The following is a 17,777-nucleotide window of genomic DNA, read 5'->3' as shown; positions in this document are numbered from 1 at the left end:
TTTTACACCCTGTATTATAATATAGCAATCTACGATTTAGTCGCAACATGCGTTTTTCTAAAGTTAATATCTATCTTGCTTAGCATAAAGAATTGCTCACACCCAACAATTTTTCAGCAGAGCTATTTAAAATGTATAAAATGTGAGTTTGTTGGTAATTCTATTGGGTGATTGAGTAACAAATGCCTATTTTTAATTGAAATATATTTTTAATACCACGTGAAGATGAGAAAATAAAATATTTAATTTTTTTATACTCAACATACCTGCATATATATATTCATACAAACATTGGATTTAAAGATTTAAAATGCACAAATTTAATATGCTCATTGTTCATGTAATGGGCTGTAAAGACCACCATTTTAGGTAACAAACATTTAAGATCCTAAGTTACATTGAGACCCTAACACATTTTTCGATTTATGTATTATTTAACTACCTTCTATCAATTAAATTTGCATAAATTCTGTGTCAAACAAGCAGGTTGTTGGCAAGCGGAGATTATGTATTTGTCAAGGCATTCTTATAATTTAAAGTTTTGGATCAAATGGTTCCGGAAAAACCTTAGAACCTGATTTAATTGTATCAAATATATATTGTAATTAAACTGAAAATCAAGAATTATGTTAAGAAATCAACCAAGTTAATCAAAAGACGTAAGCGGTGTAAGAACTGATCCATGCAGTCATCTGCGTCCAGTCAGCAAATCCATAGAGAAAGTTTTTGTATTCCGAAGTTCTTTGGTCATCGTGGTGAATATAGTTCCCTGCCAGGCCCAAATCCATCAAAGGTGATACCAGATTGACTACCTGAAACAATAAAATATAATTAATTATCTAAATCCGATATTTAGTAACACTATTTACAGTTATTTTTAACTAAAGCTTCCAAAGATTAAATATCACCATCATCAGATTGGTATAGTACCTGGTATCTACTATCTCCCTTGTAAAATATCATCATTGTAAATCGAAACATTGCTGGAATTAATAGTCATGTTTATTGACCAAATCTGAATAACCAGGTACTTCCCAACCTTCCTCTCCTCTCATCTCCTTTCCTCTCCGATTCCCATTTAGGGATGGCAAAGTCTCACTTATCCGGACAGTCGGGAGCAGTTTTTTTTAATTGTAGTAAAACCATAGACTAAATTACATCAATGAGTAAAATCCTTGGAGAGTCCGTTCGCACGTAAAAAAATGATCTTGTCAAAAATGTGATAGCATGCCAATTTCCTGATAAGATATTAATCATTCAGAATATATTCCTTATAAATATCAATCTAACGTTAAATAAATAATATTATGTTTTACATAGAATCCATTACGGAGGGAAAATAACCAAGGCGCACAACCCATGCCGCTAGGAGGCGCTATTGCAGCTTGTTGCCATCAGAATGTATGCGAAGTGTCAGAAGTTGGAGGGATTATTAATATTAAAGGGTATTTGCTGCAACTGATTTCTGCACCCCGACCAACGAAGCTTTAAAATATCGTTAAATAAAAAAAACGCCATATTTTCAACGTAGCAATTTTTTTTTAATTAACTTCATACGGGAGACCCTGGGGCCGAATAATTTCACACAGGGCCTGTCATCTTTGGGGAATTGAAACGTTGCTTTAAAAGGCTTTAGCCGTGTTTGATGACCAGATCTGAATAGCCAGGTACTCCCCCACATTCCTCTTCCCCATCTTCAGCCACACAACATACCCCAATTGGGGATGCCAAATTCTCACTGGGTCCAGTTGGGACCCTTGAAATCTATCAAACGTACCGCCGGTTTCCACACTGAGGGAATGGGTTCTTTTTGTCAACTCTCAGCAGTTGCGTACGATAAAAGTATCTGCGGGCTTTGTACAGTATTTTACGTAATATTATTTTCAACTGTAGGGCGCATTTGCAATTAGTATAGGGTCAGTAGTTGCGGACGACTAAACTATCTGCGAGCCTTGTATAGTATTTTACGTAATACTATTTTCGTATTCCGCCGTCCTTCATGAAACATTTGCTTTTAACTGATAGTTTGTTAGGAACACTGACAATTCGTTCGTTAAAGGCCTGCAGTCCCGTCGGCGGAACATGTGTTCATACAAATACTGATATTGATACTGACATACTTATATTTTAGCATTCTGTCGTGATATCTATTCGGAAAAGATATAATGGGAAATATCACTTTTTTAACAGGGTCATTTGTATTCGTGCATTCCCTCTTCTCCACTATTGTGCAACTAAGTTTTCCCATATTTTTGCAGCTATCTTTTTGAATGATAACAAAGTTTAAAATAATTTGTTTGTAACCTAGATAGTTTCTCATAAACATATCCGTATTTTATTTATATGGTATACCTATATACCATATAAATATATAAATATATAAATAACAATAAATATCACTGACAGCTGTCGAGTTTTTTCTGTGTCTTACTAGAAACTTATAAATAGAACAACAAAAAACAGTGTTTTTAAACAAGTTTCAGTATACTGCAACATAATTTAGTGCACTACGTTTATTTATTAATAATCATTTCGAAATCATCGTAAATATTCACCATTATTATAAAATTTATAAATCAATTTGTTTAATAATCAATTGTGCACAGTGTTCCCTACGTCTCGCTCTAACAAGTAACAGGATAAGGTATTCTCTCCCTCGCACTTACTGGATAACACTTGTGGACGCTCCCGCTACCTACTTGAGTTAATTACCTGTACATTGCGAGCAGGGTTGTCACTCATATTATTTTCTTATAAAAAAAAAAATTTAAATTTAACTTTCGAAATGAATAATAATGAAGCAATTGCTTTCCTAAACAAAGCTAAGGAGGAGATTAATAGCATCCACAATGCCATTACCGATCCTGTCTTAAAAATAACAAAAGACCAAATGGCAAAAATACTCAGTAAACTTTCTAATCTATCTGGAACTATGCAAGACCTAGGAGTAACTGTTGGAGTTCTTGAAGGAAAAGTTATGACATTCGAAAAAATCATTGAAAAGAAAGTATTACCACAGGAAACAACGCCAATTTGTGAGGTGCTCGCTGAGATAGAGGAACGCAAGACCCGCTCGAAGAACATAATTTTACTCAACGTCCCCGAGTGTAATTCGAACTCAACTACAGTGAGCGTCTTGGAGGATGGAAAAAAGGTATTAGCAGCTATTAGTGAAATTAATAGCGAGTTCAATCTAGAAGATGTGAAAATTTACAGGCTCGGAAGTAAAATTCCAAACAAAACCAGGCCAATTAAATTAGAATTTGATGAAGTCAAACAGGCGAAACTAATACTCTTTAACAAAACTACTCTGTCCAATGGAATTATAATCAAACCTGACAGGACACTACAACAAAGAAATCACTTAACTGACCTCTGGAAGGAATTAGAAGAGAGGAAAGAAAAGGGCGAAGTCGATTTACGAATCAAACATTTCAACGGAATTCCCAAAATCATCAAAACCCAAGCAAAAAACTAAAAAACAAACAGAACAGATTTTCTAGACTTACAGGATATTATCAAAATGTACGGGGAATGCGTACAAAATTGCACCAACTTAAAACTAACTCCCCAATCTTCTCACACGATATTCTGTTTTTAACTGAAACATGGTTAAATGCTGATATCAGCTCGTCAGAATTAGGCCTACATCAATATACCACATATCGTTCTGATCGAAATTCTATTACGAGCAAAAAGTCTAACGGAGGAGGTGTGATGCTGTGCGTATCCAAGAATATATCATCTACTAAATTACCGGTAAAACACAAAAGTGTTGAACAAATTTTTGTATTGCTCAATATACCTAATGGAAAAATTATTATTGGCTGTGTCTATATCCCACCTGCATCGGATTTGCAAACGTATAAAAATCACAATGAGGACATAGAAGTACTCAAATTCAAATATCCTAAAGCAAAATTCATTATTGCTGGTGATTATAACCTTCCTAACTGGACCAGCCAAGATGACAACGGACCTGCTACAAACCAAGCCGATTTACAGTGTGCTAAATGTAGTGAAATTCGTGATATGTCTTTATTTTTGGGACTAACTCAATCAAACAAGATTTTCAACTTTAACAATCGAATGTTGGATTTAGTGTTTTCAAGTGATTCGAAAATAGTGGTTGAGCTATCCGACGAATTATTATTACCATTAGATCAACACCACCCACCGTTGGACATTATCATAACAAATAGGCCTTTAACATCTTCAAAAAAAACAAGTGTCCCATCGTATAACTTTTCCAAAGCTGAATACCATCATATTACGGAGTACCTTGCCCAAACAGATTGGTCCTTTTTAGATGAGGAAAATAATATAAATGATCAATTAGAATACTTTTACTCGATTTTAAATACCTCTATAGAACAATTTGTTCCCAAGGTTAGCTTTACATCATCTAATTATCCGAAATGGTTTACAAGGGAACTAACTAATTTAATTAATAAAAAAAAATGTATCCACAGAAAATATAAACATACCAGAAATTCTAACGATTATATAGCATTTACTAAACTACGAAAACAATGTAAAGAATTATCAATAAAGTGCTATAGTGACTATGTTAACGTAATTGAAAATGAGGTACATCATCACAATGTGAAAAAATTCTGGAATTTTACTAAATCTCAACGAAAAGACAACTGTGGATATCCTAATAGCATGTTCTTTAAAGAAAAATGTGCCGACAGTATTGAGGGTATAGTTAATCTTTTTGCTGACTCATTTAAAAGTGTCTACGACAAAGATATTCCCATCAAAGCAGTCTCCAGTACGTCAGTGGAAGAGTCATTAAACCTAAGTCAATGTTTCATAAAATTAGATTCCATAGAAAGAAGCATAAAAGCACTAGATAGTAATAAATCTGCTGGACCGGATGGTATTCCTCCCATATTTTTAATAACTTGCATTGATAGTTTGATATATCCCTTACATAAACTTTTTAACAAATCCTTAGCGTCTGGCTGTTTTCCGGCTCTGTGGAAAAAGAGTTATTTAACGCCCATTCATAAAAAAGGCGACAAAAGCGATATATCTAACTACAGACCTATTTGTATTATGTCTGCTTTACCCAAACTTTTCGAGTCATTAGTATTAGATACCATTGTAAAACCTATCAACAATATTATTGTTCCTAACCAACATGGCTTTATCAGAGGTCGATCTACCTTAAGTAATTTAACTATCTACAATAATTACATATCTGAATCGCTCAGTCTGAAACAACAAGTGGATTCTATATACACCGATTTCAGTAAAGCATTTGATAAGGTTCGACATCATATTCTTATATCCAAACTCCGACTGTTAGGCATCAAAGGTAGTTTATTGACATGGATTATTAGTTACCTCAGTAATAGAGTTCTTTGTGTCAGGATTAATTTTATAGAATCCTATGTATTCGAGGCCACAAGTGGTGTCCCGCAAGGGTCCCACCTTGGCCCAATATTATTCTTAATATTCATTAATGACATTGTAAACATATTTAAAGATGTACAAGTCCTACTTTTTGCAGATGATCTAAAATTGTTTAAAAGAATACGAAATATATATGATTGCCTAATTTTACAAGCTAATTTAGATAAATTTTTTAAATGGTGCGAACAAAATATGTTATTTTTGAACATTGAGAAATGTCAAGTAATACGATTTTCCAGAACTCATTCTCATATCTTACATGAATATAATTTAAATAATGTTAAATTAACACCAGTATCACAAATTCGTGACTTGGGAGTTATATTCGAATCAAACTTAACATTCACAGCGCATATAGATGATATAACTAATAAGGCTTTAAAAGATTCTTGGCTTCCTTTGTAGAACCCTAACTGATTTTAAGTCATTGGATTGCATGAAAACACTCTACATTTCACTAGTTAGAAGCCAAGTGGAATATAATTCACCTATTTGGTCTCCTTTCTATAAAGTACACTCTAACAAATTAGAACGGGTTCAACACAAATTTCTTAGGTACTTAAATTTCAAGCTTAAAATTCCAATAGAAAACATTAATTATGTAAATTTGATGAATGGACTTAATTTAATTACGCTGTCTGACAGAAGAACCATTTCAGACCTAATTTTATTATACAGAGTCATGAACAACCTTATTGACAGCCCTGCCATCGTTGCTGCTATTAAACTCTATGTACCGACAATAAATACTAGACAAAATACAACATTCTTTTGCGACACATATAAAACCAACTATCAGTCAAACTCACTTACCAATAGGATGCATGATTTGGGCAACAAGTTTGGTGGTATTATAGATATATTCCATGATTCCCTTTATAATCTTAAATTCAAATTAAACCAACACTTTGTGGAATCATACAAATTATTGTAATAGATTTAACGATTAGATATGTTATTGTAATGTTTTATATTATATTTTGTTCTTTGTTATTGTTAAATATTATGTTGTTTAAAATGTTTCTTTACGCCATATTCTTCAAAAACTACTTGTATATTTTTTTAAAATTCTTCACTTTTATAACTCTTAGTATAAATTCTAACTCGATAACTTATGTAAAACTTATTTATAATCTATGTAAAAGCCCCTATGGGCGTATAACAACAACAATAAACAATACCTGTTAACATTTTCTAAAAGTCTAAATAAATATTTTGAAGTGAAACTTCTTTACGCGCGTCATGCAATTTCGAGGACCGGAGTAAAACCGACTCATGACCGAAACGAAAATGCGGGTACCCCCACCACCGATTAAAGTTCATTTGATCTAGTCAAAGTTTTGAAGTAACATATAAATGCTTCTTAGCTCATCCCGACAACTGGCGTTGGTGGTGTAATGGTCAGCATAGTTGCCTTCCAAGCAGTTGATCCGAGTTCGATTCTCGGCCATCGCACATTATTTTTTTGTTTTTAACGCCTTTTTCATTCAATATCTTATTTTTTAGTAGGTCAGAACATTTTTTAAAAGAAAATAATATTGCAAAATAATAAAAACACTTATCTCACTGTGATAAAACATTACTCCGCTAGAGCGCGCTTTGCGTTATTGTGTTGGATTAAAATTATTATCTAATCCGTATATTATGATAATTGTATTACATTTATTTAATTAATTTATTTATTTTGATAATATGTAATAATTTACAGAAAAAAAAATTAAAACTATCTCCCTCTGATAAAATATCCGTTCGCTAGAGCGCACTACGCGATCTTGTGTGGGATTCTATTTCTGTACATTGTACATTATTTTTAAAAATATATTATATTTTGGGTGTGATGTAGGTAACATTATAAAACATAACAAGCTCTCATATTTTCAGAACCTACATAATATAATCAATTTATGCGGCTTTGCTTACAGTTGGTGCTCAGCGTGGTTGGCTTTCAATCAGTTAAGCGAGGTTCGATTCTCGGCTGTGGCATTTTTGAAGTGAAACCTTGTTGAGGTGGGGGAGCCGCTCACGAACGTTCTCTCTCTTCTCTTCTTTCCTCTCTCTCAGACACCAGCGAACTGCGCCACGCCAAGCATCAGCTGAAACTAGAAGTTTCACTTCTGTCTTGCGTAGGCTTGACACACCCACTTTTTTATTTTTTTACGCGAACATCTTTTCTTTAATATCTTTTAAATTTTAAAAAATGTTATAAACCTTAAAAATATATCATGGATAGCAAATCCCCAGTTAAAATCCTTCGGGTACGTGCTTATACACCCTGTATACTAAAATAAAGTGGTTTCTGGTATTGGCTATTGCATTTAGAACATTATTTCTTAATTCCATTGCCAATGCTGCAAACAGTGTACTTGCCACTATAGTTTATCCTTGGGACGTGGCAAATTGAACTCCAAACAATACATAAAAAACTAAAAAATAATTTAATCTCTCAATTTGGTATTTTAAAAGGAGCAAACATATCCGACTTACGATCAATCTAACAATATTTTTGCCCGAGCCACTGACCGGTGTATTGTAATTTGCATTTTATCTTATATTAGCATTCTACTCTTGAAAGATGAGTCGCAAATATACCAACAAATGTGTTCACCTTTTCTGTGTGATTTCTAGACTTTTGACATCTATATAATGATGCCTGCAGATTCATATTTGGATATTCTGTAGGAGGCCCACCACTTCCCCGCCCTGTTTTAGGTACTGATGGTACCCCTTCAGAGCTCTCGCAAGGACGCTAATTTTTTTGATATAACAAGTCTACATTTAAAATTTCAAAACAAGACCTCCAAAATGTCCATGCATACAATGTTATTCGCAGTATGCAAGTGCTGCGTATTAGTAACTTGTTAGTAAAATCTACTCTATTTGGTTTGTTTAACAGGTCATATGTACAAGGTATCAACAATAACAGGTAAAAATAATAATTTACAGCCACCTGCAAAAACGAAAAGTTATGAGACAAAAGAATATGGTGAAATGTACACCTCATTTTTTGTGAGGGGGTGTCGTCACCCGCTCCTAGGCAGTCCTAGGGGGAGAAAGCAGGGCATTGGATAGGTTTCACGAGGATCAGGTTCCGCGCCCCTAAGCCAGGAAACCGGTTGTGCCTCGACGAAAGATGTAAGTTGGGGTTGGGAAGATCCCAAAGACCATGAGGAGAAAGCGTCGGAGAACCTGGAGGCAGGGCGGAAGGTCACCAATTAACGATCAGCCCATCCTCAGTCCCGTTCCTGACCTCAGGGGAGGCACTGATGGCAGGCGACGGCACCAATCCCTCATCGCGAAATGGTCGTCCAAGATGGGTATGCACGGACGAGGTAAATATATCATATTTGGATATAGAAGATACAGCAGCGCATCGACAATATTCACAGAACTAGGGCTGAATGAATTTGCCGTCTTGATGATACACGGGGTCACAGGAGCCAGGATGTGGCTAATGGCCTACGCCAATACGGTGGTGACCGCAGCTACCAGCACCAAGCGCCACTCCTGAGTGAGCGCTTGGCCCAAGCTCACTCAAGACCACGCCCGATATAATTGTCCTTAATTGCATCTATTTTTGGTTTTTCTTGTATCTCATAAAGTTCATTGTCCCAATTTCTGTTAAAAACAGGACTACAGGTCTTTAATTAATGAATTGACAGGTTTCCTAACAATCTCTCAGTAAAACACTAACATTTTGTGGGGATGAGTGAACACGTGTTTATAATAATTTTGATATTTTCGCATTTCGTCTTTATATTTATTAGGATAAGCGCAGCTGCGTAAACACGTGTTCAGATATATTCTGAATGTACTCATAGTTTGTTAGGAAATAGCGTGCTATCATGTTTTAACAGGATTTTAATAAATCACCCATGCTCATTTTTCTCTGCGTATTTATTTATTTATTTATTTATTTATTTATTTATTTATTTATTTATTTATTTATTTATTTTTCATGTTCTCCGTAAAACGGTTATTCACCAATACATTATGGAGAAGATTACAAATTGGACAAAAAGTATAGCAAAACACATAAAAAGGTCAGTTTCACTACTTTGTGACATACGTCAAAAGATAATTGTTAAACTGCCTGTAGGTTACGTTAAAAATGTCGATGGTCAATGCAGACTCGTTGAGCAGTTCAGTCGCTCTGTTGACTGGGGCGTTCTGATAGGCAGAAGTCCTCGCTTTTGGAGCATAAAAAAGGGTATGGGACCTTCCACGAGTATACTTGTCTGGGACATATAAGTTAATCTCTTTCAAAATAGGTGGATTATGTATAGTTCCAGAGATTATCTTAAAAAAATGTTTTCCTAAAAATATTTTTCGGCGGGCTTCTAATGTATTAAGATCGAGCATTCCTGCTAAGAATAAGGATGGATACAGGAAAGGGTAGTACATATATTCCCTCATATATAGGTAACGCATGAATCTCTTTTGTACTTTTTCTATTTCGAGAATATGGTTTTGCTCAGAAGGGGCCCAAATAATGGAGCTATATTCCAAGATACTGCGAACAAGTGCTTCATACGTTCTTCGGATTGCGATTCCGTTGGTAAATGATCTTGAATTACGAAGAACAAATCCAAGCATTTTGTTGGCACGGGAGACAATATCAGATATATGGGATTTGAAAGAGAGATTTGCTTCAAAAATTACGCCAAGGTCTCGAATCTCATTTTTACGTGTTAATTCATGTTTATTAATGTGGTAGGGGAACAGGAATGTATCTTTGGACCTTGTAAATGTAACGACACTGCATTTCTGAATACTGAAGGGTAAGTTGTTCAGTTCCGACCATTTGACAAGAGAATCAAGATCGTTCTGCAGAAGAATGGAATCGATGTAACTTTTGATTGCTTTGAAAAGTTTTATATCGTCAGCAAAAAGGAGATATTTTGAGTGGTTTATAGTGTTGCCAATGTCATTGATGAATAAGAGAAAGAGAAGGGGTCCTAGATTCGATCCCTGGGGAATCCCGGAGTTGGTTTTGTATTCGTGAGAGATATGGTGTCCGTAACTGACATACTGACGACGATTGCGTAAGTAGCTAGCCACAAAAGCGAGGAAATTCTGAGAGAATCCGATGTCACTTAATTTTTTTAATAAAATATCATGGTCGACTTTATCAAATGCTTTCTCGAAGTCTGTATAAATCACATCAACAGGTACAAAATTTTCAAATGAATTATTAATATAGGTAATGAGATTCATAAGATTCGTTGAAGGTGACAGTGTGGGACGAAATCCGTGCTGATTTTCGGTGAGTGCGTGTTTTGTTTGGTTATATATCTGTGAATAAATTATGGTTTCTAAAAGTTTTGCGGGTGCTGACAACACAGCTACAGGTCTGTAATTATCTATTTCTGACTTTTTTCCTTTTTTATGTATAGGCGTTACTTTCGTTAGTTTCCACATTTCCGGAAATATATTTTTGCGAAGTGATAGGTTAAAAATATGTTTTAGAGGTTGAACAAAATAACTTGCATATCTTTTGAGGATTATAGGTGGAATACAGTCTGGGCCGACGGAGTATTTAGGTTTTAGCTTATGGAAAGCTGTAATAATATCGTCATCGTTAATTTCATGAATTTGTACAGGTAAAGAGTTAAATGACGATGAAGCTATAGAGGATATGTCAAGTTTGGGGATATTGTCGCTAAATACTGATTGAAAATAGTGTGCGAAACCTGCGGCGATCTCAGACGATCCATCATATTTATTGTCTTTGTAGTCCATGTGGTTAAGTTTGTCACAGCCGCGGCGTTTATCGTTAGTGTAAGACCAAAATCGAGTTGGGTCTGTTATTATACTGTTCTCGGCCTCACGTGTAAAGTCAGTGTAGGCCTGACCAATTAACCGTTTGATTGATTTTCGCAAAGTTTTAAAGTTAGCTAAGGCATGTTCGGATTTTGTTTTTTTCCAAAGATAGTGCATTTTAGTTTTTTCTCGTATGAGGTGAATGATTTCCCCATTAAACCATTTCGGATATTGTCTAACATCTTTGAGCATACGTGTAGATCTTTTCTTAAAACAAATGTTGAAAATATTATTGAGCTGTTCATAAAACATTTCGACAGCTAGATTTACGTCAAGGCAATCGTAATGATTCCAGTGATGTTGTTCTAAGGCATTCTTAAGTGTGTTATCTGAGCTTTCGTGGAAAATCCAACCCATGTTTATGTCTGGAGGCAATGTGTCTGTTTGTATATGTGATTGAGTTGTGTAATCGAATGTGAATGAAAGTGAAGGGTGATGAATATCCTCTCTGACTAATGGGGAGTTATGGCGGCAGATAACAGCATTTTTAGAATTTACATTACTTAATACTAGGTCTAACATGTGTGCATTTATGTTATAAACAGTGTTGAATTGTGTTAAATTATAAAAAGAACAAAAGTAATCGAAAACGTCAATTGGGTTTTTCCCTGAGGGAAAGTTAAAATCACCGAAAATAATAATATTTTTTGATTGTAACTTTACACTTTCACTTATAGTTTTGTCGTAAAATAATTGATACTGTTCAGATGTTGTATTTGGAGGAAAATATACAACACATATATAAATGATGACATTTCTATGCGATACTTTCACCCACAAGTCTTCACCTTGGGTTTCTATGCAGTCCATTCTTTCCGCGTGTGAGTGGCTGTCAGCTCGGAGGGCTAGGAGAGTCCCTCCTCCGCGACTGCCTCTATCCTTCCTGTAGACGTGGTATAGGTTTTCGAATAGCTCCGACGAAAAGGTGCTTGAAGTTAGCCAAGTTTCGGTAAGAGCAATCAGAAGTGGTTTCTGGCACATTACGTTTGTCATGAAGTCGATAATTTTATTATTCAGACTTCGAACGTTCTGGTATACTCCACTAATGTCTATCTTTTTCGGACGTCGTATCGACCGTCCTAGTTTGGGGTCGTGGTCTCCGAAATGACCATTCGTTGAAGGCCACGTTTTCAGGCCAGATCGTGGGGTCCAGGAAGAAGTGGAAGTAATTTTCCGGTATGCCTATTTTGAAGGCAGCATAACGTTCATGCCTCGTAACCAGTTTTTCGACAGTGTAAATTAAATCCGGCTTCTTCTTTTTTAAGAATGAAGATATATTTTCTTCTGTGGTATTCGGGTGAAACATGAATACATGTAGATGTAGGTTTTTGGGAATAGTGACCAAGCTGTCGTCGATAGACCCTGTCCCTTTACAGATTGGCCGAGATCGTCGTCTACCGTTGACGAGGGCATCGCTATACGATGTTATTGGCTGGGTTGGCAGCTTGGGCACAACAGGCTGTATTGTACTCTGTGGTTGTGGAGGAGAAGACGCCGCTGCAGCAGATGTGGAAGCGGAATGTAGATCTTCCTCCGGTTTTCCTTTTTTAGCAGTGGATCTTGTAGTCATTTTGCGGGTAGTGAGCGGCTGGACGCCGCTAACGGGAAGGTGAGTCTGGCTGGCTAGAGCGGCTGAGGTAATAGCAGGAGCGGGGGCGAGGCCGGGGGGCCCGGGCGGTGGAGGTATCCCAGACGGCTGCTTAGTGATATCGCCGTACGCTGAGCGCACACACACATTTAAGTCTGGCGCCGGCGCTAGTACCTGGGGAGTACCTGCAGTTACGTTGTACGAGTACTTGCATGAAGGGCACACAATTTTAGCACTACCGTCACTTAAAATTGAACGAATCGTGGTCAGTTCGCTACCGAAACCCTCGATTTTGCCACTCAAAACATCGACCGTTTTAATCAAGGACTGAATGATATCACCAAACTCTTCCATTTTGTAAATAGACTAGAACGAACGATTAAAATGAATACTATCGAGAGCCGATGACAGAAGACGTGCGTCGCGTGTTGCGTGCGTATTGTAATGCCCCTAGGTAAATGAATTTCACTATTTCCAGTAATTATTACAACGATTTTAAAATTTCTGTTTGTGTTTTTTGACTATACTCAGAGGGGAAGGAGATGTGAAAGTACTTGGCAATTCAGATCTAGGTCGCGGGCTCATATCCCGGCGTGTGCAAGTAAATTTTATTTGATTAATTTTACCATTTCACAATTCATGCATTTGAAATAATATATTATAATATATAGTATACTCTCAGTATTGCCTTGGTGTAAGACGTGTTATGAAATGAACTTTCCTAAAATTAAAATATATTTAAATTCTTTCATATAGTAACCCCGTGGCTGCGTTTAAAGTGGGTGTGACCATTTCCGGGGAGGCGGGGCAAAGCCGCCGGATCCCCAAAGGTGCAGGCGGGTAGGGTTCTCTTGGGTTTTAGCTTTCGTAGCGAGATGGTGTTACGCTCTCCGCTTTGAATTCGAGACTTGCTTTGCTAAACAGTGTTTTGAAAGTGTTTAAAAAATTAATTACTAGTATACTTCGATTCAGTTTTTTTTCTGCCTGCCCCCTGGACGTCTACAAAAATACCTGCGGTATCGTTCCATGCTTTATTCTATGAATTTTTGACTCTGCTTTCTTCCCATTAATTTTACATAATTTTTCATTCTTTTAACCGTCCACAAAGAGATTTAAGCTTTTCCTACGCGTAGATTCCAGTACTGTAATATAGGTCTTTTTGAAGGCATTTAAAAGCACCACAATAATAGTGTTTTATTTCCGAGAAATCCCTTTGTTCTATTCACTTCTAGAAGGCGTCTGTTCTCTCTTAACTCAAACGAACTAAAAACACGGAACCTGCTTGAGCTAGCCAGGTATTCTTGAATATATATTACATTTCTATACGCGGCTCGATTCCGTGGAAACCCTTTATCTAACAGACGATAGAATAGAAACTTGTCTGGTGGCCAGATCTGAATGGCCAGGTACTTCTCTACCTTCCTCTCTCACATCTTTTTTCCCTCCCCACAACCATTAGTCTCTCAACATACTCCAATTGGGGATTCCATAGACTCACTGGCTCTAGACGGTTGGGAGCAGTTGGAACTCTTATGCAGTATTCTTATTTTTTTTGAGTCATTTCAAGCAAAGTTTCGATTCTGAATGGATCTACTAATGTATATATTATTTCGAGTGATTTAATTAGCGAAATAACATAAATCGATTAGGAAAAATTTGAGCGTGTGACCTCCAGATTCATAGCTAAAAATCATAAGCATTTAACCACGAAGACCGTCAGTAGATTGTCTTACATTGAAAGTGATTGAAAAGGGAAAGTCCTGCTCCTCGCTTCCTCTGGCGATGTGTATGAAGTAGGATGGTCTCCCTTGCCATGTTGAAGAAGGCAGTGGTATGGTTGGGAGACTCCAGCTGGCCACCGTCACTCCTGCCCTTGGAGCGATGGTCATCGTCAACCTGATGGGACCTACAAATCATAACAATCATTATACATTACCTTACAAGGTATGCACATCGTTAAACATTTTCCAAAGACATGAGGACATGAACGTTGAACATGCTACTTTAATTCGTTTTTTTTCCAGGCATTTAATCACGGTCGTAATATAACTTTTTCAGAATTGGATATAAGCTAACGGAAGAAAATTTTATCAAAAAAAGTCATTAAAGTTATTCTTAATTCAAAGCTTTTTTTACATACGCTATTATTATTATTCCAATAATTTACAACATGTTACCAAACTCATTAAATAGCTGTGAATTGACTCACAGAAGGAAATTTATGTTAAAAAAATGGTTATGCAAAAGAATTTTTTTGTAATAATGTTATTATTTGTATACCTATTTTATGTAGGTACTTGTTAAAATTGTATATGTATTTAAAAAGTAATTGTTAAAAGAACCCGTTGACAAACTGATATCAATCAGTTTAACGGGACTTAATAGAAAAAAATGTATTTTTGAAATGTAATAAATGATTAAAAAAAAATAAAGTTTTCTAATTAAGTACGAGTCATGAGCCATGAGTCCACCGTCTCCTGGACTCCAGTATGTACTGTATATAAAAATAACTTTGAGATTGGTCAGAAAAAAACTATCGTCGATCATTTTTATGAATTAATGTTATTTAATCATGTTATTATCTTACCTCTTATAACTAAGCTCACAGTGCATTGTGGAGGATTCGGTTGGCATGTTTTCTCTTGGAGTGTGAAACCGGTGACTGGTGTTGGTATGTTGGGAGCTGTTGAAGGAATCCAGCTGCTAGCTCGGCTAAAATAAATAATGCATAAAAACACGGATTAAAGTGCATGGAGCTATACAGATAGAGATGCTAATGAGTATTATTTCATCGAAACGTGCTTCACTATTAAAATGCGATAAGCGGTGCGCATAGATCGGATTCGGTTGTTTTAATTAAAGCATTGGGAGCGATGGAGGTCAATTGGAGGTAAAAAAGTGTAACCCATTTTTTCGCTTCATATATCATCGATATAATATATTTTTTTTTATATTAACTCCACACAGGAGGCCCTGAAGAAAATAATTTCCCTCAGGGCCTAGGTCATCTTTGGGGATGCTGTGTGGAGGGTCTTTTTGTGGAGAGGAAGAAGTGAACATGGGTCTTGAAGAGTTCCATGTTGTAGGAGGAAGGAAACACAGAGGCCGGCAGTTCGTTCCACAGCCGAGCTGTTGAACTTAAGAACGAATTGTAGAAGCGACCCGTTCTCATGTGACAAATGTCAACCGTGTACAAATGTTGGGCGCGCGTTTAGCGTGTATCCCGACTACGCACCGGTGCCGAAGGGATCAATGACGCTAGTTCCTCAGAGCATCTTCCATTGTAATACCGATAGAACAAGGACAGCATACCTACCTGACGCCTGTGCTCTAAAGATTGCAGTCCTTTTGTTAAGATTGGGGAATCTATCAAACGGACCGCCCGTTTTTGCACTGAGTCAAGGGTTTTTTCAGGTATTTAGGGGCTCCGGACCAGAGATGGCTGCCAAATTCGACAGTAGGGCGCACTTGCGATTTGTACAGGGTCAGCAGTTGTGTACTATTAAAGTATCTGCGGGCCCTGTACAGTACGCCCAGCTTCTGAGAGGCCAGCTTTACTCTGGCTTCGATGGAGCCCCCATACCTGAGCTGGTCACTTATAGTTACACCAAGCATATCAATGGAAGGCCTGTTCGGAAGATTGCTTCCGTTGAAGGAGACTAGATTGATTACATCAATGTTAATCCTTTAAATATCAGGAACCCAAATTCGTATGATGTTTGGGGACAAATTTGGTCTCCTAATAATTAAAGGGTTTACAACAGTAAATTAACTACGTCTAAGTAAGTAGGCAATTATCTATTGCACTTTCGTTTTTAAAAACAATCTGTTAGATATCCCTTTCTCGCTAACAACGATTTTAGATTTTTACTCTGTCAAATGTGTATCCACATCATTGATGTATTATATTTAGATGAGACAGAAAGCGAAAATAAAGGTTATATTTTTGTAGAAACGAGATCCCTGAGACGTATGTGTGGTAAAACCATGTATGATCTTGTGAGAAATGTGGAGATCCGCAAAGAACGCAAGGCTTATGTACGCATTTAATAGGATTTAGAAAGGGATGCTTAGATCCTTAGATGGTTTGGGCATATAGAGTGAATAAACGAAGAAAAGAGTGTAAGGAGAAAATATGACGCAAATGTGATTGGTAGCAGAAGTCCGGGACTCAGAAGTGAATCAGACTGGAGTTGGGCCATTTCAAGATTCAAACTAATAGAATAGTATGTATGAGACGGTGTACGAATGAGAATGAGGTAAGGAGTGTGTGTCAAGTCGGAGTTGTTTGGCGGCCATCCTCTTTGCCTACCCCCACGGGGAAACGGCATGATGTTTAGTTAGTTAATTAGTGACAAAAACGATATGCAAACTTCAGACTTTCTTACCCCAAGGTATCAATAGACGACATAATTTCCAAAGGCACCCCGCAGTACAGGTACTCATCGCAATCATTCTCCAACGAGGTTATGGAGCGGCTTCCAAGATTTATGGTCCTCGGACTATTACGGTCCATATTGACTACAAAGAAGCCGGACACGTTTCTCTTCAATGTCTTGTTCTCGTCATAGAAAGTGCGAGTAGAATGCTTTAAAAGAAGATTATCATGTTTGTTCATTGATTCCATACGATAACCATATCATTTTCAAAATGTTCCTCAAATTTTCTAAAAATATTTCATTTTTAACAGTATCCTATTAGTCAGAGACGAGGTACACAAATCAAAATTCAATAATAGCAGAAATTATTTTGTAACACGATCGTTGATTATTTACTATGTCCAAAAAATTAAATACAGTTGCTTTCATTAAGAACAGAGGTCCACAAACTTTTTTGTCCCGGAGACCACGTTCCGACTTTTTTTGTTTATGCTAAACTCCCTCCTTTCCAAGTATTGATTTTTCAGAACAAATTTTTACTAAATTTCAGTGTTCTCGATTGCGCA

The 17,777-nt window shown here is 36.6% G+C and overlaps 1 protein-coding gene and 1 non-coding gene across 3 annotated transcripts in view; one reads left to right on the top strand and one right to left on the bottom strand.

Annotated features, from left to right (window-relative positions):
- Window positions 1-221: 221 nt before the first annotated feature.
- The window catches only part of LOC149411931 (endoplasmic reticulum metallopeptidase 1-like), a 33,972-nt gene continuing 16,416 nt past the window's right edge, over window positions 222-17,777 (bottom strand). For both annotated transcript variants that reach the window (XM_089646434.1, XM_089646435.1), the window contains exons 15-18: window positions 17,221-17,420; window positions 15,420-15,544; window positions 14,566-14,738; window positions 222-812 (exon numbers count right to left, since the gene is read on the bottom strand). In XM_089646434.1, coding sequence (XP_089502560.1) covers window positions 651-812; window positions 14,566-14,738; window positions 15,420-15,544; window positions 17,221-17,420 — 660 coding nt within the window. In that variant the 3' untranslated portion in view covers window positions 222-650. The remainder of the gene's footprint in view (window positions 813-14,565; window positions 14,739-15,419; window positions 15,545-17,220; window positions 17,421-17,777) is intronic.
- On the top strand, window positions 6,808-6,879 carry TRNAG-UCC (transfer RNA glycine (anticodon UCC)). Its single transcript has one exon. It is a non-coding gene; the product is annotated as a tRNA-Gly (tRNA).

The sequence above is a fragment of the Hesperophylax consimilis genome, chromosome 24 (genome assembly GCF_061612785.1).
Source record: "Hesperophylax consimilis isolate HC1 chromosome 24, BYU_Hcon_1.0, whole genome shotgun sequence".
Classification (NCBI taxonomy): domain Eukaryota; kingdom Metazoa; phylum Arthropoda; class Insecta; order Trichoptera; family Limnephilidae; genus Hesperophylax; species Hesperophylax consimilis.
This window is presented reverse-complemented; position numbering and strand designations above follow the sequence as displayed.